The sequence below is a fragment of the Xiphophorus couchianus genome, chromosome 24, assembly GCF_001444195.1.
Source record: "Xiphophorus couchianus chromosome 24, X_couchianus-1.0, whole genome shotgun sequence".
Taxonomy (NCBI): domain Eukaryota; kingdom Metazoa; phylum Chordata; class Actinopteri; order Cyprinodontiformes; family Poeciliidae; genus Xiphophorus; species Xiphophorus couchianus.
In genome coordinates, this window is record NC_040251.1 from 5445392 (window position 1) to 5472677 (window position 27286).

Genomic DNA, 27286 nt, shown 5'->3' on the forward strand with positions numbered 1-27286 from the left:
CATTCTCACTGCTCCTAAACGCACCTCTGACAACGACTACAAGTTATTCCTACGTTCACATAGAGCTGTGCAACCAGAGCTAACACGGTGTGTTTAAACTCCTACCTTGATGTAAAGTTCTCCAAAGAAACATGATTCCTCACAGGAAGTTGATGTAAATATCCATACAGGTCAGCCTGCGTCCAGTTTGAGAGAAAGAAGGCGTAGGTGATCTGCGCTGAGGTAACGTTTATCAAGCAGCAGCAGTGCGCAAGGCGCCGAGGCGCCAGCTGTGTTGTTGGTTCGCTCTCCGTCTTTAAATGCATAAAGTATAAACTTATCTTCTATAAAACTATATTTTAGGAATAAATCTACGCCACCAGTGAAAAGCTCAGCGCAACGAAGACACTTGCAATCCGGCTTTAAAAAAATGTAATTAAATTAAGCGATTTTTAAAAGAATTATTAATTTCCTAAAAACATAAACAAGCAACGCTTAGCCTGGTGGAGGTCCTAGTAAAGCATGGCGGGCCACCAGGCTTATAATCAGTGATGGAATAGTTACTTTGAAAAAGTAACTTTAATCAGATTACTGATTACTTGATTTAGAAAGTAACTAAATTGCATTAAAAGTAACTTTTTTAGTTTCTTTCAGCAGCTGCTAACAACAACACTGTGAAAATGACATTGATCTTTGCCAATATTTAATTGTAAGCTATTTTATAACAGTAACATCAACAATGTGTCTCCACTTATAAGGTTGAACTGAAGGGGAGATTTTTTAATGGTTACAATAAAAAACAACATTAGTAATTTGTGCAGTTTTTGTGTTTTCCACTATTGTCTGGAAAACTCTAAGGATTTTAACCCCCAGCCTCCAGGTTGTGTGTTTGGTGTCAGAGGTCAGAGGTCAGAGCTCCTCCTGCGGCTCCACAGTTCAGATGGCTGCTGCACAGATTAGAGACTTTTATCTTAATATTAATAATTATAATGGTGTTTAGTTGCACAACTTTACAGACTCGTTCATTCGTGGCTGTTTTCACGTTTATTGCTCTGTTCATATTAGTCTCCATGTTTCCAATGTTCTGGACATCTGGACGTCATTCACAGGTAATATATTAACTTTAACAGAGACGCAGCGGGACGGATCATCCTGGAAATGATGGACAGGGAGAGTCTGACTAAAACTAGCTGGAGGTCAGACACATTCTGGGGTTTCTGTCTGTTTATTTCCAAGCCCAAATGAACAACTTCACCTTCAAAAACCAGCCCAGAAAGCGACTCATTAAATTTGCTAGCAACTTTAAAAAAAAAAAAAAAAAAACACATAGCCGCTTATAATAATCGAACTTGGCGACAGAAACTCAAAATAGCTCCCATCTCCCTCTTCCCTCCATTGTTTACGTTTCTGTCGCTGCGGATACTGTTGCATAGAAACGGCGATCACTCGACAAGACGAGTAGAGGAAATAAAACTAAATTCCAAAACAAAATAGTAACGTAAAATGATTTTGATAAGTAACTGTAGTCTGACTACTGGATATGAAATAGCAACGCGTTAGATTACTGGTTACTGAAAAAAGTGGTCTGATGTCAGTAACGTCTAGATGTCTAATCTAGACATCACTGCCTAGATTAGCTCTTCTTGGCTCATGTTAGCCTCGTAACAAATAAAGAAATCGTTTTTTAGTGTTTCTAATCAATTAGTTTTGTTTTAGAATATTTCAACGTCATAACTAAGCAGTTAATTGTTATTACATTGTTGCCTGGTCATGACAACAATAAATATGTATTTGCGTATTTATTAACTAGCTAAAGAAATGTTTATCTCCAGCACCAGTAAACCTGTAACCTGCTCTCTGATCTGATGTAGTGGATTAATATCGTTAAATAAGAGCAGGAAACTCTGATGACTTCTTTATTCTGGTTCTTTAAGCACATGATCATCACCGTATGTTTATGTTTCCTGGACGTCTCGTGGTTTCCCTCGTCTCAGCAAACAGACTCAGAGAACCGACTGAAAATGAATGAAAAGCAGACAAGAAAAATCCAAAAACCTTTCAGTAAACTGCTGACGGTGACCTTTGAACCATAAAGAAATGAACTGGAGTTTAACTTTAATGCCAGCAGTTGATCCTGATCTGACGGAGGCGAACAGGAAGTCCAGACAGCGCCGGATTCTCCCTGAAGCGAATCCTCACAACCAGAAGAGGCACAGACACACAGCAGACACAGCGAGGACAGACGTGACCTGCTGCAGACATTTAGTGAAGAATGGGCCTTTCACACACACACACACACACACACACACACACACCGCTGCTGTTGATAAAGGAAGCGGGTCAGACGGGCCGTAAGCCCCGCCCCCAGCGCTCAGCCCCGGTTCTGATGTTTTATGGCTTTCATCAGCGTGAGGCTGATTGGCTGGTTCTGCTTCCCCCATTGCACCCAAAAACCGGGCCGGCCCAGATCGCCGCTCCTGCCAGAGTCTCCCTGCCCGGTTGCCATGGTAACAACTGCAGGCCATTACCGCCGTGAATACGAACATCATCTACCCCCGACCTGAAATAACCCCACTGCAGCTCACACTGAGACACATTTCCTTCTGCTCCGTTCTTCATTCCTCGCCTACAAAGGAGCCGAGTTCAGAACCCTGCAGAGCGGATCCGGAACAATCTGGGAATCTGATTGGACTCCAAGCTCAGAGAAACGCCACCATCAGACCCTGAAGCTATGAGACGAACGCCACAGCACGATGGAGGCGCCGTCTTGCTGCGTCAGGCCAGAAATGATGGAAAACAGGAAACAATCCCATAAAGCATCAACGTTACGCTAAAAAGAAACTTTGTGAAAACTGCAGCGCCAGGTCTCGCCTGAAAAAGACGTTTTTGATCTCAGTGACGCATTCTGCCGACGACTCACAGTGTGGATGCAGCGCAGCTCTTTGTTGAGTAACCATGGCAACGTAAGGTGTCCCTCTCCGCGGTAACAGGAGCTGATGCGCTCCCTCATGGCCAGGTTGATGTCATGTAGGGTGAACAGACACAGCACCGTCTCTCTGGGCGGGTTGGAGCGGTTCTTCTGACCCTGCACACAGAAACAGCAGCCCAGTCAGAGTTGCCGGTTCCACGCCCGCGCTGCGGCATGCCAACACAGGAAGAGACGCAGGGAGCTCACCTGTGAGAAGACCACAAACAGGACGTCGTCGTCCGGACCCAGGCCGAGCGCCTGGGCCAGCCGCCGGCCCGGCTTTTGCCTGTAGGCGGCCTGGACCAGCCGGTACTCCACGCCGTCCTTGGTGCAGCCCAGAGGAAACTCCACGTATGAGTAGAACTCGGTGTCGTTGGAGCACATCCTCACGATCTTGGAGGTGAAGAACTTCTCCCCGCCGGCCTCCATCTGGGTCAGCTGGGTGTCCAGCTGCAGCGTCAGGAAGTAAACGTAGGTCCGGCTGGAGAAGCCGTACACGTAGTAGATGTCGAAGGCCGGGTAGGTGGACAGCGTGTCTGACGGGATCTTGATCTGTGACGACACAAATTCGTCCTGGTAGACCAGCGAGAACATGTCGTTGTTCTCCTCGTCGGCCACCAGTTTCCTGCTCGACAGCGTGGGGAAGTACTCCGACTTCCCGTCGATGGCGGCGCCGATGAACAGCCGGCTGCTGCCTTTCACCGGCTTCTTCCTCCTGGACTCCGCCGTCCAATCATCTTCCCCGACGACCACACCTGAAGAGGGAGAGGAAAAGGAGTTAGAGAACCTCCAGGCCTCCAGGGGGCGCCAACTCGGCTGGTCAGGAGGAGACGCTGGGATACGGCCGCAGCTCAGCGACTGGAAGCAAATGTTTGAGCGTTGAAACGCCCATCTGACGAGAAGAGTTCACGATATCGCCGTCATTCTGGAAGGTTGCCGGTTTGGATCCAGAGGATGGGTTTCCCAGGCTGCTTCAGATAACCCAGCGTGTCGCCCCGCCCCTCGGCCCCCTACCTGCCATGCCGTCGGGCTCCTTGGCGCCGGACAGGTAATGCTCCTTGCGGTGATGCGGCTCTCCCAGCTTGAAGAGGTCGTCGAGCCGCAGGAACTGACAGACGCCCTGCCAGATGGAGCCGCAGGCCACCAGTCTGCTCCCAGTATAATCTACCAGCAGCAGCTTGTTCACATTGTCCGTGCTCTCCAGCCTGGGGGCACAGAGGTCAGAGGTCAGAGGGCAAGGCAGGCCGGCGACGGCAGCGACGGGTCGGGGACCGACCGGTGGGCGCAGGCGCGGACGCTGGGGGGCGGGTAGCAGCGGGCGTTGTCCTCCACCGGGCCGGTCACATGACTCTTCAGCTCCAGCAGGGCGGCGCTCAGCTTCACCACCCGGTTCACGGCGCCCACGAAAACCTCGCCTGTCCGTCGGTGCACCGCCAGATGGGTGAAGGACGTGTCGGGCGGCCGGTACTCGGCCCGGCCCGACGGCGGGGAGGGGGGGGCCGGGAGGAAGAGGTGGGACGGGAGAAGGAAGAGGAGCAGAAGGAGAGGAAGAGGAGAGGACAGAGAGGAGGGGAGCATGGTGGAGCGAGAGAGGAAGAGGAGGAGGTGCTGCGGGTGCGATGAAGATCCACTTCACTGATCCATGACTGCAGAAACACAGAGAGAGACCGGGTCAGAACCAGAACTAGAACATATATGACTCCAGAACCGGTTCAGGTTTGGTTGCTGCACTTTCAGTAATGCTAGCAGAGCTAATATCTAGCTTAGCGGCTTAGCTAACTGAATGAAGGGCCAATCAGAATCAAATCCTTCCCATTTCTGTTACCAGAACCTCGAACACCGCTGGAGTTTGTTCACGCTGTTGAAACCAATTAGCACATTACGCTAATCTGCTAACAGCAGAGCTAGCATCTAGATTAGCGCATTGTGATAACTTTGAAAACATTTAGCACGCTTAGCTTACCCTGTTCCTGTTAGTTTCTGTTATCGACTGCTGAGAAATCTTCAAACAGTTGGACAATATTCAGACTCTTATTTTGAAGGGGCAGAAGTTTGTTTGTTGTTTAGTATATGCAATATATTTTCATAAAATGAAGTGTATAACACCAAAACTTAAATCTGAAATTTCCATGTACCTCTATGTGGATTTTGTGCATTATCAGCATTTTTTTAAAAATGGAAACAAAAAACAGGAAAATGTAACAAAAAGAAAATGAACTTGAGTTTCTCTGAAACAAACTAAAATAATTTCCTGCACCACTTAAAACAATTCAGGCACCAAGAGTAAACATTAACCAAGGACGAAGGCAGCGCACCATCCTCATCCTCAGCGCCGGCTGCCCCACAGCAGATCCCACTCAGAGGATTTGTTCCTGAACGTCACATGACTACGATGATGTCACTGCTTTAGCACTCTAGCATTAGCTTCTGCTAAATATCATCCTGGTGCTTTAGCGTTAGCGAGCGGTACCGACCTTCGGGTTTCCTTCAGTCTGGGTCTGGTAGAGCTGACGGACTTGATCCGGACCGGATTTCCTGCTAACCCCCAACAGAACCAATCAACCCTTTGGTTCCTCTTATGATGGACCCAAATCAACAGAGTCCTGACCCAGAACCGTCAGCAGCATAGTTCTGGCACTGGGGGTTTAAATGGGTCAAAGTGGACAGAACCGGAACTGATCCGGTACCACCCGGGATCCAGAAAACCCAAACCCAAATCCTGATCTGAGAGTAAAACGATCCGAGATGAATCTGGGTTTTTAAAGCTGCAGACAGTTTTATCTACCAGCAGAGAGTCTCGTGTGTGTGTGTGTGTGTGTGTGTGTTTGTTTTTAATACCTTGTGAGGACCATTTTCCTAACACATACGCTGTGGGGACCCACTGCTCCTTGTGGGAGCAAGGGGAATCACTGTTTGTGGGTCAGGGGTCAGATTTAGGACTAAGGTGTGAACTGAGTTTTGGATAGGGTCAGGGTTAGGTATGTAATGGTTAGGGATAAGATAAGGTGCGTAGCTGACAGTCGGTGATCGGACCCGGGTCAGGTTTCCTTCAGCTTAATTAGATAATCAGACGGAAACTGATCAATATCTCAATCTGCGTCTCACACACACATTTGTCTCTCTATCTTTGTGAGGACTTTCCATTGACTTCCATTCATTTCTACACCCTAACCTTTAACCCCTTACCTCTGACCAAAACCAAAACCCAATTCACACCTTTGTCCTAAACCACTAACCTAAAAACAGTGTTAACCCTCGTGGGGGCTTTGGCCCCCACAAGCAGCAGTGGGTCTGGAAAACGTCTCCAACATACCCGGCTGAAACCCGCTCAGAAATATAAAATCACAGCAGAACCTGCTGATTCTGACCAAAACAGAACCAGAACAGGGCAGTAGTAAAGTTCTCAGCCCCGCAGAGAGACGCACAGGAAAGTACGTTCAACAATTAACCCTGTGACACACACACACACACACACACAGCCAGCGGTCCATCTGTTGACCTCTCCCCTTCAGCTCAGCAGGCTAATTAACTAATGTGCTGATCTTTCACTGCCTCTTTGTCCCTGTGTGTGTGTGTGTGTGTGTGTGTGTGTGTGTGTGTGTGTGTGTGTGTGTGTGTGTGTGTCACAGGGAGCTGGCCACAGTAAGGACACAGAGAGTTTCTCTGACTGTGCTGGGTTTCAGAGAATCATCCCCCGTCCAGATCTCCCCATGTTCTGGTCCAGATGTTCTGGTCAGCAGGAGCCTTCAGTGGATCACCTGTTCCTGAACATCTCATGTTCCTGAAATCCTGGACCTTCTGCAGGTGAAGTCAGGGTTAGTTAACCTTCATGGTTCTGGCTGAGGGTGTAACCACCTGGAACCAACTGCAGCTTCTAAGGTCCAATAAAGCCCAGAACCAGGCACACACAAACATCAGCTAATCGGATTTTTTCTACCGTCTCTGAACAACAAATGGGCTGGAAAATCAGCAAACAGAATAAACGGAGCCATCTCTTTAGCTCAGTATCTTTAAAAAAAAGACCAAACAACAGGAGAGAAACCATCCAGTGTGAGGAAACATAAAAGCCCAAAGCAGGTCGTTCAGAACCACAGAGACACTGGAGAACTGCAGCCTCCACCCAGCCGGCCTCTGTAATTTCCAACCTCGGCTGCTAATAGTTAATGCTCCAGAGAATCGCGATGCCTTCGCTGTAGGGCTGTATCGAGTATACTCGACGTATCGCGATATTTTAAATTTACAATAGCTAAAATTTCTATATCGCAAGCATCAAGTATAAATTGTCGTTCAAATAATAAACTTCTGCCGTCAACTTCACTGCGAGTATGATTTATCCGATACCCTATGAATGCATCACTAGTCCCTCCCACTCCCAACCTGAAAATTTTCTACCAATCAGGCTGCGTGGAGAAAACAAACAACATGGCGACAGCGAGAGTTTGAGGCGAGCCGTGAATGAGACGGAAACTGAACAGATGAACTGTGTAGTTCCGAAGAGAAACAGCTGGATCAATAATTTGGCAGTGGTTTGGATTTTATATGGAGGATGTCGAACAAAATAAGGTAATTTGCGAAACATGCTATAAAACTATTGAAAGAAAAGGTTGAACCACAGATTTATTCCCCCCTAATCAGATTATTCTTTAATCTGAACTGGTAGAACCGGTCCGTTAAAGTGAAACCTGGAGACGTAGCTATGATTCATTTAGTGCTATGCAATGAGAAAAATAACTCAAAACTACTCGTTCTTTTTTTCCTCGCTCTCTGTCGGCTTTACACGTAGTCTCGTTGCCATAGCAACTGACAACAACACATCTTTACGTATCAGGATTCAGCACCAAAAACACTCAAACATTTTCCCCACATAGGGCAAAACATTCAGTTCATTACAGTTTTATGCTTTTAGACTTGATGTGTATTTTGCGATTATTAATAAGTGATCGCTGTGGTAGATTAGCCACCGCTGCTATTAGCCACGCTAACACAGCTGTGGTAGATTAGCCACCGCTGCTATTAGCCACGCTAACACAGCTGTGGTAGATTAGCCACCGCTGCTATTAGCCACGCTGACACAGCTGTGGTAGATTAGCCACCGCTGCTATTAGCCACGCTGACACAGCTGTGGTAGATTAGCCACCGCTGCTATTAGCCACGCTGACACAGCTGTGGTAGATTAGCCACCGCTGCTATTAGCCACGCTGACACAGCTGTGGTAGATTAGCCACCGCTGCTATTAGCCACGCTGACACAGCTGTGGTAGATTAGCCACCGCTGCTATTAGCCACGCTGACACAGCTGTGGTAGATTAGCCACCGCTGCTATTAGCCACGCTGACACAGCTGTGGTAGATTAGCCACCGCTGCTATTAGCCACGCTGACACAGCTGTGGTAGATTAGCCACCGCTGCTATTAGCCACGCTGACACAGCTGTGGTACATTAGCCACCGCTGTTATTAGCCACGCTAACACAGCTGTGGTAGATTAGCCACCGCTGCTATTAGCCACGCTAACACAGCTGTGGTAGATTAGCCACCGCTGCTATTAGCCACGCTAACACAGCTGTGGTAGATTAGCCACCACTGCTATTAGCCAAGCTAACACAGCTGTGGTAGATTAGCCACCACTGCTATTAGCCAAGCTAACACAGCAATAGTTAATTAGCTAATTTAAACACCTGCTTTACTGATGATGTGTCAGTTTGTGTAGGTCGCCTTTTTATTTTTAAGCTGAACCAAAACACACTTTATTCCACAGCTCATCTATTTAAGTTTGTCAAAGTCAAGCATAACTGACCTACTTCCTTCTCCCTTGCTATTTGTTTTCTTAGTTAAAACTTATTTCTGACCTTGTTATCTAATCTTACAGAGTGTAAACAGTTCATAGCAAAACACAGCATCCCTTTTTATATGAGATTACATTTGAGTCTAGCAGGGAAATGGGGGAACTTGGTTGGATGACATCATGCTGCAAGGAGTCTAGTTTAAAATAACATTGGAGCTCATTTAAGAATATCGTGATATATATCGTGCATCATAATATTGCAAAAATTTATCAGGATATTAGATTTTCCTCATATCCCTCAGCCCTACTTCACTGTCTGAATGAAAACCAGAGTGCTGCTGATCCTAGAGCTCAGTCACAGCTGGAATCTCTTTTCTGACCAGAACCACTGGTCCCGGGCTGATCTGGTTCTGGATTTACTGCAAAACCACAGAGAAAAAGTCCAGAGGGACTTTTCATCTATCAATGACCGCAGGGTGAGCAGCAAACGTCTACCTGGAGAAACAGACATCGCTATTTCACCTGAGGGACCTTCCGTGTTAGGTTAGCACCTCACTGAACAGTTCTCTCTATCACTGAACAGTTCTCCATCTCACTGAACTGTTCTCTCTCTGCTGGGAGGGACGACATAGTCCTTCTGGACAGAGTTGGTTTAGCTAAACTCTCATGGCAACGTGGTTGCCGTGGTAACTGCTCAGGGTCAGACATGTTTAGATGTTCAGAGACTCTGGTTTCCATCAGCTGCTTCATTAAAGCTGCATCCTGGTTTCCCGCTAATGAAATAGCAGCAGGATGCGTGTAGCCTCAGATGTGTGGTAATAACGGCGCTAATGGAGCTGCTAACAGAAGCTGATCTGCTAAAAACACTGAAATCAAAATTATTTATTACTTTAAAATATTTGAAGAAAAATCATCCGACTACAGAGAGAATCACAACAGAACAAACAGGAAGGCTAGCTGCTCAGATAGCCACAGCTAACTGCCGCCTGTCCTGATTATCATACATTTTGTCATACTTAATCAGGCAACAGAGCTAATCAGGAGGATTTAAAAAGAAAAGCTAAAGTCTAAGATGTAGGTTAAAGCAGCGTTTCCCAACCCTGGCCCTCAAGGCACACTGTCCTACATGTTTTAGAAGGTTCCCTGCTTTAATGTGCCTGATTCAACTGATTGCAGTTCAACAAACGCCTGTTAATCAGTCATCAATTGAAATCAGCTGGACTGAAGCAAGGAAATACCTAAAACATGCAGGGCAGTGAGTCTGGAGGACCAGGGTTGGGAAACACTGGGTTAAAGGCTAGCTGCTCAGCTAGCTAATCGGACAGAACTACAGATTTTCTCTTGTAGGCTGAAAATTACATATAATACTAAATATATATCACTTTTTGCTCACTTTAATATAAGACAAAGCCCAGCAGAAGCATTTGGATTTATTACTTATTCTGAGCTAGTATTAGCTACTTCAGTTAACTCAGTGTTCCTGTTTGCTTGCAGATGTAAAATCTTTGCTGTTTCAGGATGAATCTGACAGTCGGTTTACGTTTAAATATATAACCTATGCAGTGACGTGCAGTTAGGGAGGCAGGTGAGGCTGCAAAATAATACGTAATGATAAAATTATTTAAATTGCAATATTTGCCCAGGGGTTTGTACTATGAATAATTTATAGTACTTAATAGTACATAGGTGAAGCTAGTATTTAGCTTTACTAATTTGCATAATTTTTCTTTAAAATTGCTGCATTTTTAGCAATTTCCTATTCAAATGCTGGGAAGTGAAGCGGGTGAGGCAGCAGGGATCTGAGCCTGAGCCTCTGGCTAACTGCACTGGCTGCTATTCCATGCTCCTCCTGTCTGAACGTCGCCAATAAAATGGTTAAAAACATTTAATATATAAACTGATTTTCCATAATTTAGCTAATATACATAATGTTCAGTGTTTTTGTCACCAGCTGTGTGTGACGTGTTTCTGTGCTGAGCAGCGATCAGAAACCAGAGAACAGATTGGAGGTGAGGCAGGCAGTTCTCTGGCCTCATGGCAGGGGGCGCTCATGATCCCAGACATTCAGTAAGTAAAGTGCAGTGATATATTCATTATCGCCTCTTTCAATGTCAACATGGATGACTACATTTCTATACTATCAGCTGTTCCTGATGCGACAAAGCTGCTCCAGCTAGTTGTCATTGTTTCAGCTAACGATGTCAGAGAAGCTCGGCACCGAAAAGACTCAAAACAAACAGCTGGAGCTTCCCTGACAGCAATCTCTGCCGAGACAGAGAGACCTTTAAAGCTGAAGGGAAATAAGGAGGACTTTTACTAGAAATATTTTTGCGCATGAGTTTATTAGTTTTCTAATGAAATGTGTGTTTTGTGGCTACAGCTGATATGTGTAAAAAAATGTAGAAAAGAAATCTAACCAGCAAACTGCTATGTTAACTTAGCTAATAGCAGCGGTAGCTACAATCTACCACAGCTATGTTAGCTTAGCTAATAGCAGCGGTAGCTACAATCTACCACAGCGACCACTTATTAATAATCACTAAGCCTAATGTTTAAGCCTAATTAACCCAGACTGAATGTTTTATGCTGAGTTAGAAATATTTGAGTGTTTTTTTCTTGCTGGATTTAGAAACATAAAGCGGTGTTGTTATCAGTTGCCACGGAAACGAGTCTGCGTGTAGGGTAGCTGACACAGCAGGCGAGAAGAAGCGGTTTTGAGTTGTACTTCAACAGTTTTTCTGATTCATTTTGTCTTTGCTGTGGAGCATAGCACTAAATTAATAAAACCTACATTTCCAAGTTTCATTGAGTTAAATGAATTGTTCTGCCGCCGTTATGGCCCGGCCCGTATGAGCTGGGTGCAACATTCGACCTTTGGGGTCCACTCTGTGTCTGGGTGTGGTGCTCTGCTGCCACTGAAACTGACTTTCACAATCCAATAAATATTCCTTTTGCTGCACCTTAACCACTTTTTGTTACGACACGGATAAAACATTTTGTGTAAAAGTGTTTCTATGCGCTAAGTCTGCGAATGAAAACAACATGGAGGGGTTTAAATAAATATGATTACGCCAGAGCCTCATTGCACATCACTGGATCTATAAATATGGAATCAGAGATTATCACTAACTGGGATTTTTCAAACATGTTGGATTTTATCCAGTGGAAAAGTGAAATTTTCCTTGTTTTTTAGCAGCCGGCTGAAAGGCCACGTCTAGTTTTAATTTATTTTATCTGCCAAGAAATCATGACATCCAGCTTCAGGTCAGGAAACCACGGCAACAAGAGACTTTGACCTGTGACCTCTGCCGCCTGCTGCAGGGCCTTTAATGAAATGAAGTTATGACGTCAGAACCACCGGGACGTTTTCCACAACTTATCTTCTGGACCCGGCTGGGCCCAGACAGAACCACAGATACGGACTATACTGGTCAGACACGACCTTTGACCTCAACACTTACTCCTTGTTGGGCTGCCTGATAATATAACAGGTAGCAGTTATATTAACCCGATTTACCGGACCGACCAGAACCGATCGGACCGCTGTGTTGATCCCAAAGAGAAATTAAATGGAGTAAATCATTAATTTTCCAGGTGGGTCTCCTGTAGCAGTCTGTGTTACAGCCAATCTGAAGGAGCCTCTGACTGAAGACGATCTGATGAAGAGGATGATGGTCTTCATCTTCACCGGATTACTGTGGCCAGAACTTCCACAGTAATCCCCAGAACCGGCCTCCAGGTGTTGGGCCTCTTCAGGTCCCTGGTTCTGGTTCTATTCTTTCCAGATGAATTTTTCTTTTGCTCCACTTCTTCTCCGTGATGGAAACAGGATTTGACCTTTAGCCCTGTTCTAATGAAGTCATCTCCTTCGTTTTGTTTCCATCCCAGATGATTTGATTGTTCCCTCCATGCCAACAAGCCCCTCCTCCTCCTCCAATCCGCCTGGAGACTGCTGAGTCATCAGACTGTTTCTGTTCATGAATTTGAACAGTGAGAAGGAACCACGAGTCCAGTGGAACCGGGTTCGGTTCTGAAGCGGTACCGGGCAACGGCCGCCTCAAAGCAACTTCTCAGTTAGAAGAATCAGATCGCAGAGCGATTGAAAGAGCGACGGAGAGTGACGTCATGGAGAGAGACGGAGAGCATTGGAGAGTGACGGGATGGAGAGCGACGGAGAGCGACGCGATGGAGAGTGTTGGAGAGCGACGGGACGGAGAGCGACGGGACGGAGAGCGTTATGAGAGCGACGCGACGGAGAGCGACGCGACGGAGAGCGACGGGACAGAGAGCGACGGGATGGAGAGCGTTGGAGAGCGACGCGATGGAGAGCGTTGGAGAGCGACGCGATGGAGAGCGTTGGAGAGCGACGGGATGGAGAGAGACGGGATGGAGAGCGTTGGAGAGCGACGCGATGGAGAGCGTTGGAGAGTGACGGGATGGAGAGAGACGGGATGGAGAGCGTTGGAGAGCGACGCGATGGAGAGCGTTGGAGAGCGACGGGATGGAGAGCGTTGGAGAGCGACGCGATGGAGAGAGACGGGATGGAGAGCGTTGGAGAGCGACGCGATGGAGAGCGTTGGAGAGCGACGGGATGGAGAGAGACGGGATGGAGAGCGTTGGAGAGCGACGCGATGGAGAGCGTTGGAGAGTGACGGGATGGAGAGAGACAGGATGGAGAGCGACGCGATGGAGAGAGACGGGATGGAGAGCGTTGGAGAGCGACGCGATGGAGAGCGTTGGAGAGCGACGGGATGGAGAGAGACGGGATGGAGAGCGTTGGAGAGCGACGCGATGGAGAGCGTTGGAGAGTGACGGGATGGAGAGAGACAGGATGGAGAGCGACGCGATGGAGAGAGACGGGATGGAGAGCGTTGGAGAGCGACGCGATGGAGAGCGTTGGAGAGCGACGCGATGGAGAGCGTTGGAGAGCGACGCGATGGAGAGCGACGCGATGGAGAGCGTTGGAGAGCGACGGGATGGAGAGAGACGGGATGGAGAGCGTTGGAGAGCGACGCGATGGAGAGCGTTGGAGAGCGACGGGATGGAGAGAGACGGGATGGAGAGCGTTGGAGAGCGACGCGATGGAGAGCGACGCGATGGAGAGCGTTGGAGAGCGACGGGATGGAGAGAGACGGGATGGAGAGCGACGCGATGGAGAGAGACGGGATGGAGAGCGTTGGAGAGCGACGCGATGGAGAGCGTTGGAGAGCGACGCGATGGAGAGCGTTGGAGAGCGACGGGATGGAGAGAGACGGGATGGAGAGCGACGCGATGGAGAGAGACGGGATGGAGAGCGACGCGATGGAGAGAGACGGGATGGAGAGCGTTGGAGAGCGTTGGAGAGCGACGCGATGGAGAGCGTTGGAGAGCGACGGGATGGAGAGCGACGGAGAGCGACGCGACGGAGAGAGACGGGATGGAGAGCAACGCGATGGAGAGAGACGAGATGGAGAGCGACGCGATGGAGAGAGACGGGATGGAGAGAGACGGGATGGAGAGCGACGGGATGGAGAGAGACGGGATGGAGAGCGACGGAGAGCGACGCGATGGAGAGCGACGGGACGGAGAGCGACGCGATGGAGAGTGTTATGAGAGCGACGCGATGGAGAGCGACGTGATGGAGAGCGACGGGATGGAGAGCGTTGGAGAGCGACGCGATGGAGAGCGTTGGAGAGCGACGGGATGGAGAGAGACGGGATGGAGAGCGCTGGAGAGCGACGGGATGGAGAGCGTTGGAGAGACGGGATGGAGAGAGACGGGATGGAGAGCGTTGGAGAGCGACGCGATGGAGAGCGTTGGAGAGCGACGCGACGGAGAGCAACGCGATGGAGAGCGTTGGAGAGCGACGGGATGGAGAGAGACGGGATGGAGAGCGACGGGATGGAGAGAGACGGGATGAGAGCGACGGGTTGGAGAGAGACGGGATGGAGAGAGACGGGATGGAGAGAGACGGGATGGAGAGCGTTGGAGAGCGACGCGATGGAGAGCAACGTGACGGAGAGCGACGGAGAGCGACGCGACGGAGAGCGACGCGATGGAGAGCGTTGGAGAGCAACCTGATGGAGAGCGACGGGATGGAGAGCGACGCGACGGAGAGCGACGGGATGGAGAGCGTTGGAGAGCGACGCGATGGAGAGCGTTGGAGAGCGACGCGATGGAGAGAGACGCGACGGAGAGAGACGGGATGGAGAGCGTTGGAGAGCGACGCGATGGAGAGAGACGGGATGGAGAGCGACGGGATGGAGAGAGACGGGACGGAGAGCGACGCGATGGAGAGAGACGGGATGGAGAGAGACGGGATGGAGAGCAATGCGATGGAGAGAGACGGGATGGAGAGAGACGGGATGGAGAGCGTTGGAGAGCGACGCGATGGAGAGCGTTGGAGAGCAACCTGATGGAGAGCGACGGGATGGAGAGCGACGCGACGGAGAGCGATGGGATGGAGAGCGAGAGCGACGTGATGGAGAGCGACGGAGAGCGACGCGACGGAGAGCGACGCGATGGAGAGCGTTGGAGAGCAACCTGATGGAGAGCGACGGGATGGAGAGCGACGCGACGGAGAGCGACGGGATGGAGAGCGTTGGAGAGCGACGCGATGGAGAGAGACGGGATGGAGAGCGACGCGATGGAGAGAGACGGGATGGAGAGCGTTGGAGAGCGACGCGATGGAGAGTGTTGGAGAGCGACGCGAGGGAGAGCGACGCGATGGAGAGCGACGGGATGGAGAGTGTTGGAGAGCGACGTGATGGAGAGTGTTGGAGAGCGACGCGAGGGAGAGCGACGCGATGGAGAGCGACGGGATGGAGAGCGACGCGATGGAGAGAGACGGGATGGAGAGCGACGCGATGGAGAGCGACGGGATGGAGAGCGTTGGAGAGCGACGTGATGGAGAGTGTTGGAGAGCGACGCGAGGGAGAGCGACGCGATGGAGAGCGACGGGATGGAGAGCGACGGGATGGAGAGCGACGCGATGGAGAGAGACGGGATGGAGAGCGACGCGATGGAGAGAGACGGGATGGAGAGCGTTGGAGAGCGACGCGATGGAGAGCGACGGAGAGCGACGCGACGGAGAGCGACGCGACGGAGAGCGACGCGACGGAGAGCGACGCGACGGAGAGCGTTGGAGAGCAACCTGATGGAGAGCGACGGGATGGAGAGCGACGTGACGGAGAGCGACGGGATGGAGAGCGACGCGACGGAGAGCGACGCGACGGAGAGCGACGCGATGGAGAGCGTTGGAGAGCGACGCGATGGAGAGAGACGGGATGGAGAGCGTTGGAGAGCGACGCGATGGAGAGCGTTGGAGAGCGACGGGATGGAGAGAGACGGGATGGAGAGCGTTGGAGAGCGACGCGATGGAGAGCGTTGGAGAGCGACGGGATGGAGAGCGACGGAGAGCGACGCGACGGAGAGCGACGCGACGGAGAGCGACGCGACGGAGAGCGTTGGAGAGCAACCTGATGGAGAGCGACGCGATGGAGAGCGATGGAGAGCGACGCGACGGAGAGCGACGCGACGGAGAGCGACGGGATGAGAGCGGCGCGACGGAGAGCGACGGGATGGAGAGAGACGGGATGGAGAGAGACGGGATGGAGAGCGACGGGATGGAGAGAGACGGGATGGAGAGAGACGGGATGGAGAGAGACGGGACGGAGAGCGACGCGATGGAGAGCGAGAGAGACGCGACGGAGAGCGATGAGAGCATTGGAGAGCAACACGACGGAGAACGATGGAGAGCGACGCGACTGGACGGGGAGCAAAAGAGCTGCAGCCGCTTCAGACAGGAAGGACACACACACACACTCAGAGAGAGAGCGACTCGCTCGTCCAGCTGCTGGAGGTGAAGAGAGTTACTGGATTGTTTCCTCATCCTGAGTCTGTCAGGAAACCCGGAGGACACTGTCCAGTCGTCCAGCTGGACCCGGATCTCGCTGCTCTCATTGGTCCCAGGCAGAAGCTCAATCTGCCCGTCTGTTCTTAAAGGGCCGGTAACGTGTAAATCAGGGTGTCAAACTCCAGAACCGGAGGTTCGCTGCCCTGCAACGTTTAGATGAGCCTCTGCTGCAGCATCTGAATAGAATAATGAGGTCATTAAGGCTCTGGAGAATGGATCTAGACAAGGAGGAGGAAATTAAACCATTTCATTCCAGGGTTTTGTAGCTGTGGCTCATCTAAAACCTGCAGGACTGCGACTGCAGTTTGATACTTGTGGTGTAAATCATCCTGGTTTTCCCTGCTGTGTTGCTCTGATTCTTTCATGTTGGAGAATTTCTTTACTCTCCATGGCAACCATTCAGCTGTTAAAACATCTGGGTGGACTCTAGCCCCGCCTTCGAGGCGCAGCTCCTCCCCCACTTGGCTCCTTCAGACTAGCCAGCAGCAATTAGCAAACAGCTGAGCTCATCATAGGAGCTGCTGCTCAGAGCAATGCTGGTAAAGACGTTAAAGGGTTAATAGAGGAGCCATGTTGGGATGACTTCCTGGAGGTGGAGCTTCAGAAAGAGCAATTCTTAAAGAGACAGACCCAATTTCAAGGCGTTACATCAGGAAGTCAAATTTATTTAAAGTCATATTTGATATATAAAAGATTTCAGAACAACTGAAGGTAAAATAGCTGCTGATTATAAATGGAAAACAGATGATACCGGCCCTTTAAAGGTTCTGCAGGTGGTCAGGTTTGGAACCTGAACAGCTCAGAATCAAACAGAACCAGAACCAGAGATGTTGTCTGATTGGCTGGCAGACCCTGGCCTACCTGCTACACACACAGTGACACACTGATGGGTCCCCAATAACACCATGAAGATCCACGGCTTTTACCAGGACAACCAGGAGGCGGGACCAGCAGAGAGATCTGCTTCTCATTGGCTGCAGAACCAGAACCAGCGTTTCAGGTAACTGGTTTGACTGTAATGTCCCGATCCAGTTTTGACCAGCTCATGCAGACTGACCCCTGACCTCCAGCCCAGCATGCACTGCAGTGCTGACCTCCTCAGCGTGGCTCCAATCAACACAGGTTGAGGGTTAAACTCTGGCCCAAACCCAGAAGCTCTGCAACAAGCCGGGCTTTATGGAGAACTGGGTCACTGAACTGAGAGCCTTCAGATCCACATAAATCCCCAGTGGGCCTTCTAGCAGCTGCAGAACATTTCCAGAACCAGAGACTAAAGTCTCGGATCAGAGAAACTCATCCAGGCTTTAGTTTCTCTTTAGTGGCTTTGATTCCTGCAGCAGCGTCTTCACAGGTCTGATTGACAACCCAACGGTCCAGAACGCTGCTGCTGGACCAGAACCTGCTGCTGGAGTTCTGACTAGAACCAGGAGGATAGAGACACCACCTGGTTCTGCACCACCCAGTTCTACTGGTAGTTTATAAATCACTGAACGGATTAAAGATCTGCTGCTGGATCAACCTGCTGGTTCCGGTTCTGGTTCTGGTCTGCATCAGAACCAGAACCAAACATGGAGAAGCAGCATTCAGCTTCTACTCACTATAGATCTGGAACAAACTTCCAGAAAACTGCAAACCAGCTGAAACCCTGAGTTCCTTTAAATCCAGACTGAAAGCTGGTTGGAGCTGATCTGATCAATAACTGGAACATCGATCAATTATCTGATGATTATTGGTGCTGATTGGTTCTGATCAACTGGACCTGATCAGAACCATCAGATCATCAAAACTGAACATGTTCCTGATCTGGATTTGGACCTCCCGACCCGACTTGTCCCGGTCCCATGAGAACCGGAACGTGGGTCCGCTTCAAACCCCTCATCGGCCTCAGGCCCGGCCCGGCCCGGCCCAAAAGAACCTGCAGCTGCTCACGTGCTCAGTGCTTCACCGACAGGACCCGATTCTGGTTCTGGAGGTTCTGGTCCAAAGCATGCAGCTGCAACAGCACCATTTGTGAACCAGAACCGAACCGGAACCAGAACCGAAAAATCAGAACTGAGACCTGAACAGATTCAGTTTGTTACCAAAAGAATCGGAATCTGTTCGTTTTCCTAAAGAATGGATCTATGTTGGTCCTGATGAACCAAACCGCTGATCAGAACCGATCAGTTAGTTATTGAGCAGCTGGAACTCCTCCTCCTCTGATGAAGATCATTGATTATCGATTATTGATGGATCGATTCTGAGCTTCAGAACCAGTTGCGATCGGTCTGGATGTGACGTGATCAGCTCATCTTGATCAAGGATTGGTCAGCTGCTTCTGGACGATCAATGACTTCCGGTTGATTCAAACTGATTCGGTACTTGAGAACTAATCGGATCATTGATCCGGACTGAATCGATCAGGTTTATCTGACTGAACAGGATCAATGAGCAGATATCCTCGATCCGGTCCGGTCCGGCTGCGGCGCTGAGGACCAGAACCAGAATCTGGAGCAGAAAACGGCTCGGTTCGGTGTCGGTTTTGATCCAGCAGAGCCAGAGTTCCGACCCGTCCCGGGGTTCGGCCCGGTTCGGCCCGCTGAGCTAAAGCTGCTCCCCCCTTTGTTCTCCTTAATGGAGCCGCGGACCCCTCCCCCACAAAAACACGCTCAGCCTGAAACCCCGAACCCGGTACCGAACCCCGGCCGGTTCTGAGTCCACAGAGGGAGGGGGCAGCATCCCCCCTCCACCCCCCACTGAGGAAAACAGGAGGAAATTTCCACGCAGCAGAAACGGAGCGAGGCGTTTTCCCCCAAACCCCCCCCCCCCCCCCCCCCCTTTCCTGCCCTCAGCACACCGGTCCCGGTACCAATCCCGGTCCACTCCCCCCGAAACCGACCATCTCCCCCATGCGCGGACTTACCTGGACGTGCACGCGCAGAAACGTCCAATCAGGTATTTAAATCCAAAGAGGCGCGCGCCTCCGCCGCCGCTTTCTTTTTCTACCTCAGCCGCGCGGTTCCGGTCTGGGCGGACTGAGGTTCGGGTGGTCCGGACCGGCAGAACCTGGTACCAGAGCGGTAATAATCCAGCCTCGGGGTTCGGTGCTGCGGCTCTCTCAGCCTGGCTCGGCTCGGCTCAGACACGGACAGCCCCCAGTTGGACAGAACCACTCTGGACCGAACCGCGGGGTGGCGCGTGCACAAGTCGCGGCCTAAACCATTCACCCCATGCTAATTAGCCTGGAGGGCGGGCTTGAAACAGCGGGGGCACGTACAGACGGCTGGTTAAATAAACTGTGACACGAAACGAGGTGCGTGCACGTGTCATTAAAGACCAACGCACGCGCATACACACCCCTAGCAGGAGCTGCGTGGTTCAGTCCAACTTAATCTGAGGCTGAGGAGACACAGAGAAAAACAGATGGTTGGATGGATGGATGGATGGATGGTCAGATGGTTGGATGGATGGATGGATAGATGGATGGTTGGATGGATGGATAGATGGATGGATGGATGGTTGGATGGATGGATGAAGGATGGATGTCATGTTTTTCTATAAGAAATGTTCTCTCTCTCCATCAAGAAGACAATTCAACAGAGGCTGTGATGTCATCAGTTTTCATAGAACAGTGATGACATCACAGTTTTAAGGGGGAAATCATGTTTTATTAAAACAGAAGTAATGAACTCAAACACAGATGAAAATATGCTGATGATATCTAAAAGAGGTGAATCATTTTAGCTGCAGGTTCCAGGACTAAGAGAGCTTGATCAATCTGTGACACATGAATCATGAACAGGTTTTGGGTCCATCCATCCATCCATCCATCTTCTTCCGCTTATCCGAGGTCGGGTCGCGGGGGTAGCAGCTTCAGAAGGGAGGCCCAGACTTCCCTCTCCCCAGCCACTTCTTCTAGCTCCTCCGGGGGAATCCCGAGGCGTTCCCAGGCCAGCCGAGAGCCATAGTCCCTCCAGCGTGTCCTGGGTCTTCCCCGGGGCCTCCTCCCGGTGGGACGTGCCCGGAACACCTCACCAGGGAGGCGTCCAGGAGGCATCCTGACCAGATGCCCAAGCCACCTCAACTGGCTCCTCTCGATGTGAAGGAGCAGCGGCTCTACTCTGAGTCCCTCCCGGATGACTGAGCTTCTCACCCTATCTCTAAGGGAGAGCCCAGCCACCCTACGGAGAAAACCCATTTCGGCCGCTTGTATCCGCGATCTCGTTCTTTCGGTCATGACCCAAAGCTCATGACCATAGATGAGGGTGGGAACGTAGATCGACCGGTAAATCGAGAGCTTCGCTTTTTGGCTCAGCTCTCTCTTCACCACGACGGACCGGTACAGCGCCCGCTTGACAGCAGACGCTGCGCCAATCCGCCTGTCGATCTCCCGCTCCCTTCTTCCCCCATTCGTGAACAAGATCCCGAGATACTTAAACTCCTCCACTTGGGGCAGGACACCCCCCCTGACCCGGAGAAGGCACTCTACCCTTTTCCGGCTCAAGACCATGGCCTCGGATTTGGAGGCACTGATCCCCATCCCGGCCGCTTCACACTCGGCTGCGAACCGATCCAGCGAGAGCTGCAGATCACGATCTGATGAAGCCAAAAGGACCACATCGTCTGCAAAAAGTAGAGATGAGATCCTAAGGCCACCAAATCGGATCCTCTCAACACCTTGGCTGCGCCTAGAAATTCTGTCCATGAAAGTGATGAACAGAATCGGTGACAAAGGGCAGCCCTGGCGGAGTCCAACTCTCACCGGAAACGAGTCCGACTTACTGCCGGCAATGCGGACCAGACTCTGACACCGGTCATACAGGGACCTGACAGCCCGTATCAAAGGGCCCGGTACCCCATACTCCCGGAGAACCCCCCACAGGGCTCCCCGAGGGACACGGTCGAACGCCTTCTCCAAGTCCACAAAACACATGTAGACTGGTTGGGCGAACTCCCATGCACCCTCCAGGACCCTGCTGAGGGTGTAGAGCTGGTCCAGTGTTCCACGACCAGGACGAAAACCACACTGCTCTTCCTGAATCCGAGGTTCGACTATCCGACGGACCCTCCTCTCCAGGACCCCTGAATAGACCTTGCCAGGGAGGCTTAAGAGTGTGACCCCTCTATAATTGGAGCACACCCTCCGGTCCCCCTTTTTGAACAGGGGGACCACCACCCCAGTCTGCCAGTCCAGGGGAACTGCCCCCGATGTCCATGCGATATTGCAGAGTCGCGTCAACCAACACAACCCTACAACATCCAGAGCCTTAAGGAACTCCGGGCGGATCTCATCCACCCCCGGGGCCTTGCCACCGAGGAGCTTTTTAACCACCTCGGCGACCTCGTCCCCAGAGATTGGAGAGCCCAACCCAGAGTCCCCAGGCTCCGCTTCCTCAGTGGAAGGCATGTTGGTGGGATTGAGGAGGTCTTCGAAGTACTCTGCCCACCGGCCCACAACGTCCCGAGTAGAGGTCAGCAGCACACCATCCCCACTATAAACAGTGTTGGTGCTGCACCGCTTCCCCCCCCGAGACGCCGGATGGCGGACCAGAATCGCCTCGAAGCCATGCGGAAGTCTTTCTCCATGGCCTCTCCAAACTCCTCCCACGCCCGAGGTTTTGCCTCAGCAACCCCCCGAGTCGCATGCCGCTTCGCCCGCCGGTACCCATCAGCTGCTTCCGGAGTCCCACAGGCCAAAAAGGCCCGATAGGACTCCTTCTTCAGCCTGACGGCATCCCTCACCGAAGGTGTCCACCAACGGGTTCGAGGGTTGCCGCCGCGACAGGCACCGACAACCTTGCGGCCACAGCTCCGATCGGCCGCCTCGACAATGGAGGCACGGAACACGGTCCACTCAGACTCCATGTCCCCCACCTCCCCCGGGACGTGTTCGAAGTTTTTGGGTATTTGGGTATTGATTATTATTTGGTTTTGGGTATTGGGTATAGGTATTGGGTATTGGGTATTGGGTATAGGTTTTGGGTATTGATTATTATTTGGGGTCGTTGATTCTGCTGAGCTCAACTCACGACGTCACAATTAATCTGTTAATGATCACTTTTATCACCCGAAGAGCATTTCTCAGTCTGGGAACTGAAAGTACAAAGACTGAACCACCAGGAAAACAGAACAGCAGCAACGACTAAATATGTGTACAATTACAGGTGAGTCACATCCTGAGTATGAAAGTCAGTGGTCTCCACCATGAGCCAAGCAGGACCAAAGGAGCTAAAGGAGCTAAACTAGCTAACGGAGCTAAACTAGCTAACGGAGCTAAACTAGCTAGCGGAGCTAAACTAGCTAACGCAGCTAAACTAGCTAAAGGAGCTAAACTAGCTAGCAGAGCTAAACTAGCTAACGGAGCTAAACTAGCTAACGGAGCTAAAGGAGCTAAACTAGCTAACGGAGCTAAACTAGCTAACGGAGCTAAACTAGCTAACGGAGCTAAAGGAGCTAAACTAGCTAACGGAGCTAAACTAGCTAACGGAGCTAACAGAGCTTTCTTTGATTAAAGGGGAATAAAGTACAAAGTTTTACAAAATGATAAGTAATAATAAACCTAAAGAGAGAAAAGAAACAAGAGGAGCTGAAAGAACTGTATCAACAAGAGTTCAAAGGTTACAGAAGGGCAACTGTTGCTGGGCAACAAGGCAATTGCAATTCTGAAGCAGGAGCCAGTTTGGAGAAGCGGTCCAGAACCCGATGAATGGAAACTGTTTGGGTTTCTGAGGGGGATCATCTGGCTCCAGCGATCCATCAGAATCCATCTTTCATCAAACAGCCTGGATATGAGAACCGCTGCTGGTAGAACCGGGTCGGGTTCTGCTGGAAGGTGAGCTGTCAGCAGGAAACAGTGAGACGTGGTGAGGTGGCAGCGAGCGGCAGCCAGACGAGCCCAGAATAACTCGGGCCGGTCCAGGTTCAGGTTTAGACTAGGCCGCCCTGTAATCAGCCGCCGCCATCGCCGCTCCTCTCTCATTTCCCTCATAGAAACCAGGCGAGGGTCTCCGCCCGCAGGCCGCCTCACAGGGTTCCTCTGTCCTTAGCCCCCATCTCCCTCTTTCCCTCCCTGTTTGAGCAGTTTGTGAGTTTTTCTGGAGATTTAAATCAGATTTCAGATGGGAGGTTCAGTTGTGACAGTGGGGGTTTCCTGGTCCCCCCCTCAGTCAATGTTTGCTGCTCTGTATCTTGCTACGTTGGTGTGAACATGACCTGCAGCGCAGCAGTTTCCATCCAGCACATCTGGAGCGGCTGGCGGTTAAATCTGGAGCGAGTTTATGAGGGCGAAGCCGCAGCGCTGCCGCTCCGCCTACAGTTGCTCTGATATCCACACATCTGCTTCTGTCTCAGTGTGTTTATGTGACGCCGCTGCTGAGACGGAGGCCGCTGTCTCTGCTGCAACAGCAAAACCAAAACAGGAGCGACAGAAACTAGGAACCTGCTCTGGGTTGATGAGTTGCTGTTGGTGTCTGTGGCAGAAATCGGAGCTCTGAGACCTCCAGGTGGCCTAGCGCCCCCTAGTGAACCCTAGTGCCATCTGGCGCCCCCTAGTGAACCCTAGTGCCATCTGGCGCCCCCTAGTGAACCCTAGTGCCATCTGGCGCCCCCTAGTGCCCCTAACAGTTTTTAGCGCTGCGTTGAGCCCATCTAGCGCCCCCGGGGGCCAGTGCCGCGCTGCATGACCTCAGACTGGACTGACCTTGCTTGCGATGGCCGTCAGGCGTGGTGCAAAGCCGGTTGCTATGGTTACTGCTGTGACCTGATTGTTAGAAAAAAAACAATAAGGGGAAACTTCAAAGAGGGCTGCTCAGTTGCCTAGCAACAAGGCAGGCCTGCTCCCCCACCATGCTTCCCTGGTTTCATCCCTCCATCCTGCCTCTCATCTCTGCGTTTATCCCGACCATCAGAACCTTTCAGTACCAAGTGGACCGACCCGTTCAGCACATCTCATCGTGCTGACGGTTCCCTCCTTGCCTTCTTCCACTGGTTCTGGTTCTGGTTCCAGATTAGAACCTCCTCATTTTCCTGTCTATTCAGCAGCTGATCTAGAGCTTTAGGGAAGTGCCTGACCTCTGACCCCCGCTCTGTTAGCCACTGTGTTAGCTGCATGGTTAGTGGCTCTTTTAGCCTGTTAGCCGCTCTGCTAGCTACTGTGATAGCTGCTTGGTTAGTGGCTCTTTTAGCCTTTTAGCCGCTCTGCTAGCTACTGTGTTAGCTGCTTGGTTAGTGGCTCTTTTAGCCAGTTGGTGCTCTTTTAGCCTGTTAGCCGCTATGCTAGCTACTCGGTTAGCTGCTTGGTTAGTGGCTCTTTTAGCCTGTTAGCCGCTCTGTTAGCTACTGTGTTAGCTGCTCGGTTAGTGGCTCTTTTGGCCTGTTAGCCGCTCTGTTAGCCACTGTGTTAGCTGATTGGTTAGTGGCTCTTTTAGCCTGTTAGCCATTCTGTTAGCTACTGTGTTAGCTGCTCGGTTAGTGGCTCTTTTAGCCTGTTAGCTGCTCTGTTAGCTACTGTGTTAGCAGCTCGGTTATTGGCTTTTTTAGCCTGTTAGCTGCTCTTTTTTCCTGTTAGCCGCTCTGCTAGCTACTGTGTTAGCTGCTGGCTTAGTGACTCTTTTAGCCTGTTAGCCGCTATGCCAGCTACTGTGTTAGCTGCTTGTTTTGTGGCTGTTTTAGCCTGTTATTCGCTCTTTTAGCCTGTTAGCCATTCTGTTACCTACTATGTTAGCTGCTCGGTTAGTGGCTCTTTTAGCCACTAAAAGAGCCACTAACTCTGTTAGCCGCTTTTTTAGTTTGTTAACCGCTCTGCTAGCTACTCTGTTAGCTACTCTGTTAGCTGCTCGGTTAGTGGCTCTTTTGGCCTGTTAGCCGCTATGTTAGCTACTGTGTTAGCTGCTCGGTTAGTGGCTCTTTTGGCCTGTTAGCCGCTATGTTAGCTACTGTGTTAGCTGCTCGGTTAGTGGCTCTTTTAGCATGTTATCCGCTCTGCTAGCTACTGTGTTAGCTGCTCGGTTAGTGGCTCTTTTGGCCTGTTAGCCGCTATGTTAGCTACTGTGCTAGCTGCTCGGTTAGTGGGTCTTTTGGCCTGTTAGCCGCTATGTTAGCTACTGTGTTAGCTGCTCGGTTAGTGGCTCTTTTGGCCTGTTAGCCGCTATGTTAGCTGCTCGGTTAGTGGCTCTTTTAGCATGTTATCCGCTATGTTAGCTACTGTGTTATCTGCTCGGTTAGTGGCTCTTTTGGCCTGTTAGCCGCTCTGTTAGCTACTGTGTTAGCTGCTCGGTTAGTGGCTCTTTTGGCCTGTTAGCCGCTATGTTAGCTGCTCGGTTAGTGGCTCTTTTGGCCTGTTAGCCGCTATGTTAGCTACTGTGTTAGCTGCTCAGTTAGTGGCTCTTTTAGCCTCATAGCCGGTGTTTTAGCCTGTTAGTCGCTCTGTTAGCTACTGTGTTAGCTGCTCGGTTAGTGACTCTTTTGGCCTGTTAGCCGCTATGTTAGCTACTGTGTTAGCTGCTCGGTTAGTGTCTCTTTTGGCCTGTTAGCCGCTCTGTTAGCTACTGTGTTAGCTGCTCGGTTAGTGGCTCTTTTAGCCTCTTAGCCGCTGTTTTAGCCTGTTAGCCGCTCTGTTAGCCACTGTGTTAGCTGCTCGGTTAGTGGCTCTTTTAGCCTGTTAGCCATTCTGTTAGCCACTGTGTTAGGTGCTCGGATAGTGGCTCTTTTAGCCTGTTCGCCGCTCTGCTAGCTACTGTGTTAGCTGCTCGGTTAGTGGCTCTTTTGCCTGTTAGCCGCTGTTTTAGCCTGTTAGCCTCTCTGTTACCCACTGTGTTTGCTGCTCAGTTAGTGGCTCTTTTAGCCTGTTAGCTACTGTGTTAGCTGCTTGTTTAGTGGCTGTTTTAGCCTGTTATTCGCTCTTTTAGCCTGTTAGCCATTCTGTTAGCTACTGTGTTAGCTGCTCGGTTAGTGGCTCTTTTAGCCTGTGAGCTGCTCTGTTAGCTACTGTGTTAGCTGCTCGGTTAGTGGCTCTTTTAGCCTGTTAGCTGCTCTTTTTTCCTGTTAGCCGGTCTGCTAGCTACTGTGTTAGCTGCTGGCTTCGTGACTCTTTTAGCCTGTTAGCCGCTATGCCAGCTACTGTGTTCGCTGCTTGTCTTGTGGCTGTCTTAGCCTGTTATTCGCTCTTTTAGCCTGTTAGCCATTCTGTTAGCTACTATGTTAGCTGCTCGGTTAGTGGCTCTTTTAGCCACTAAAAGAGCCACTAACTCTGTTAGCCGCTTTTTTAGTTTGTTAACCGCTCTGCTAGGTACTCTGTTAGCTGCTCGGTTAGTGGCTCTTTTGGCCTGTTAGCCGCTATGTTAGCTACTGTGTTAGCTGCTCGGTTAGTGGCTCTTTTGGCCTGTTAGCCGCTATGTTAGCTACTGTGTTAGCTGCTTGGTTAGTGGCTCTTTTAGCATGTTATCCGCTATGTTAGCTACTGTGTTAGCTGCTCGGTTAGTGGCTCTTTTGGCCTGTTAGCCGCTATGTTAGCTACTGTGTTAGCTGCTCGGTTAGTGGCTCTTTTAGCCTGTTAGCCGCTTTTTTAGTTTGTTAGCCGCTCTGCTAGCTACTCTGTTAGCTGCTCGGTTAGTGGCTTTTGGATGGAAGGATCCAATTTATTACCTGATTATCTCTACTGTTTGTTACACATTTATGAGGACATGACA

General features: G+C 50.7%; 2 protein-coding genes across 2 annotated transcripts in view; both read right to left on the reverse strand.

Moving 5' to 3' along the window:
* Positions 1–20011, reverse strand: part of plxna3 (plexin A3) — a 56199-nt gene extending 36188 nt beyond the window's left edge. The window contains exons 1-5 of the mRNA XM_028010996.1: positions 19525–20011; positions 4224–4593; positions 3962–4152; positions 3155–3702; positions 2900–3064 (exon numbers count right to left, since the gene is read on the reverse strand). Of these exons, the coding sequence (XP_027866797.1) occupies positions 2900–3064; positions 3155–3702; positions 3962–4152; positions 4224–4525 (1206 nt within the window). The 5' untranslated portion in view covers positions 4526–4593; positions 19525–20011. The remainder of the gene's footprint in view (positions 1–2899; positions 3065–3154; positions 3703–3961; positions 4153–4223; positions 4594–19524) is intronic.
* On the reverse strand, positions 9959–19833 carry LOC114141181 (serine/arginine repetitive matrix protein 2-like). Its single transcript, XM_028011662.1, has 5 exons — positions 19829–19833; positions 19608–19775; positions 17687–17779; positions 15906–16704; positions 9959–15860 (listed from the first exon to the last, which is right to left on the reverse strand). The coding sequence occupies exons 1-5, from the start codon at positions 19831–19833 to the stop codon at positions 12852–12854; spliced, it is 4074 nt and encodes a 1357-aa protein (XP_027867463.1). The 3' UTR covers positions 9959–12851.
* Positions 20012–27286: the final 7275 nt, after the last annotated feature.

What these genes read in the sequence shown, in the direction of transcription:
- LOC114141181 (XM_028011662.1), bottom strand. An exon ending in ACCGGAACCGCGCGGCTGAG is followed by an intron (nt 17,780 to 19,607) that starts GTAGAAAAAGAA and finishes GGCTTGTTGCAG; the next exon opens with AGCTTCTGGGTTTGGGCCAG. An exon ending in GTCGCGTCGCTCTCCATCCC is followed by an intron (nt 15,861 to 15,905) that starts GTCGCTCTCCGT and finishes GCTCTCCATCAG; the next exon opens with GTTGCTCTCCAACGCTCTCC.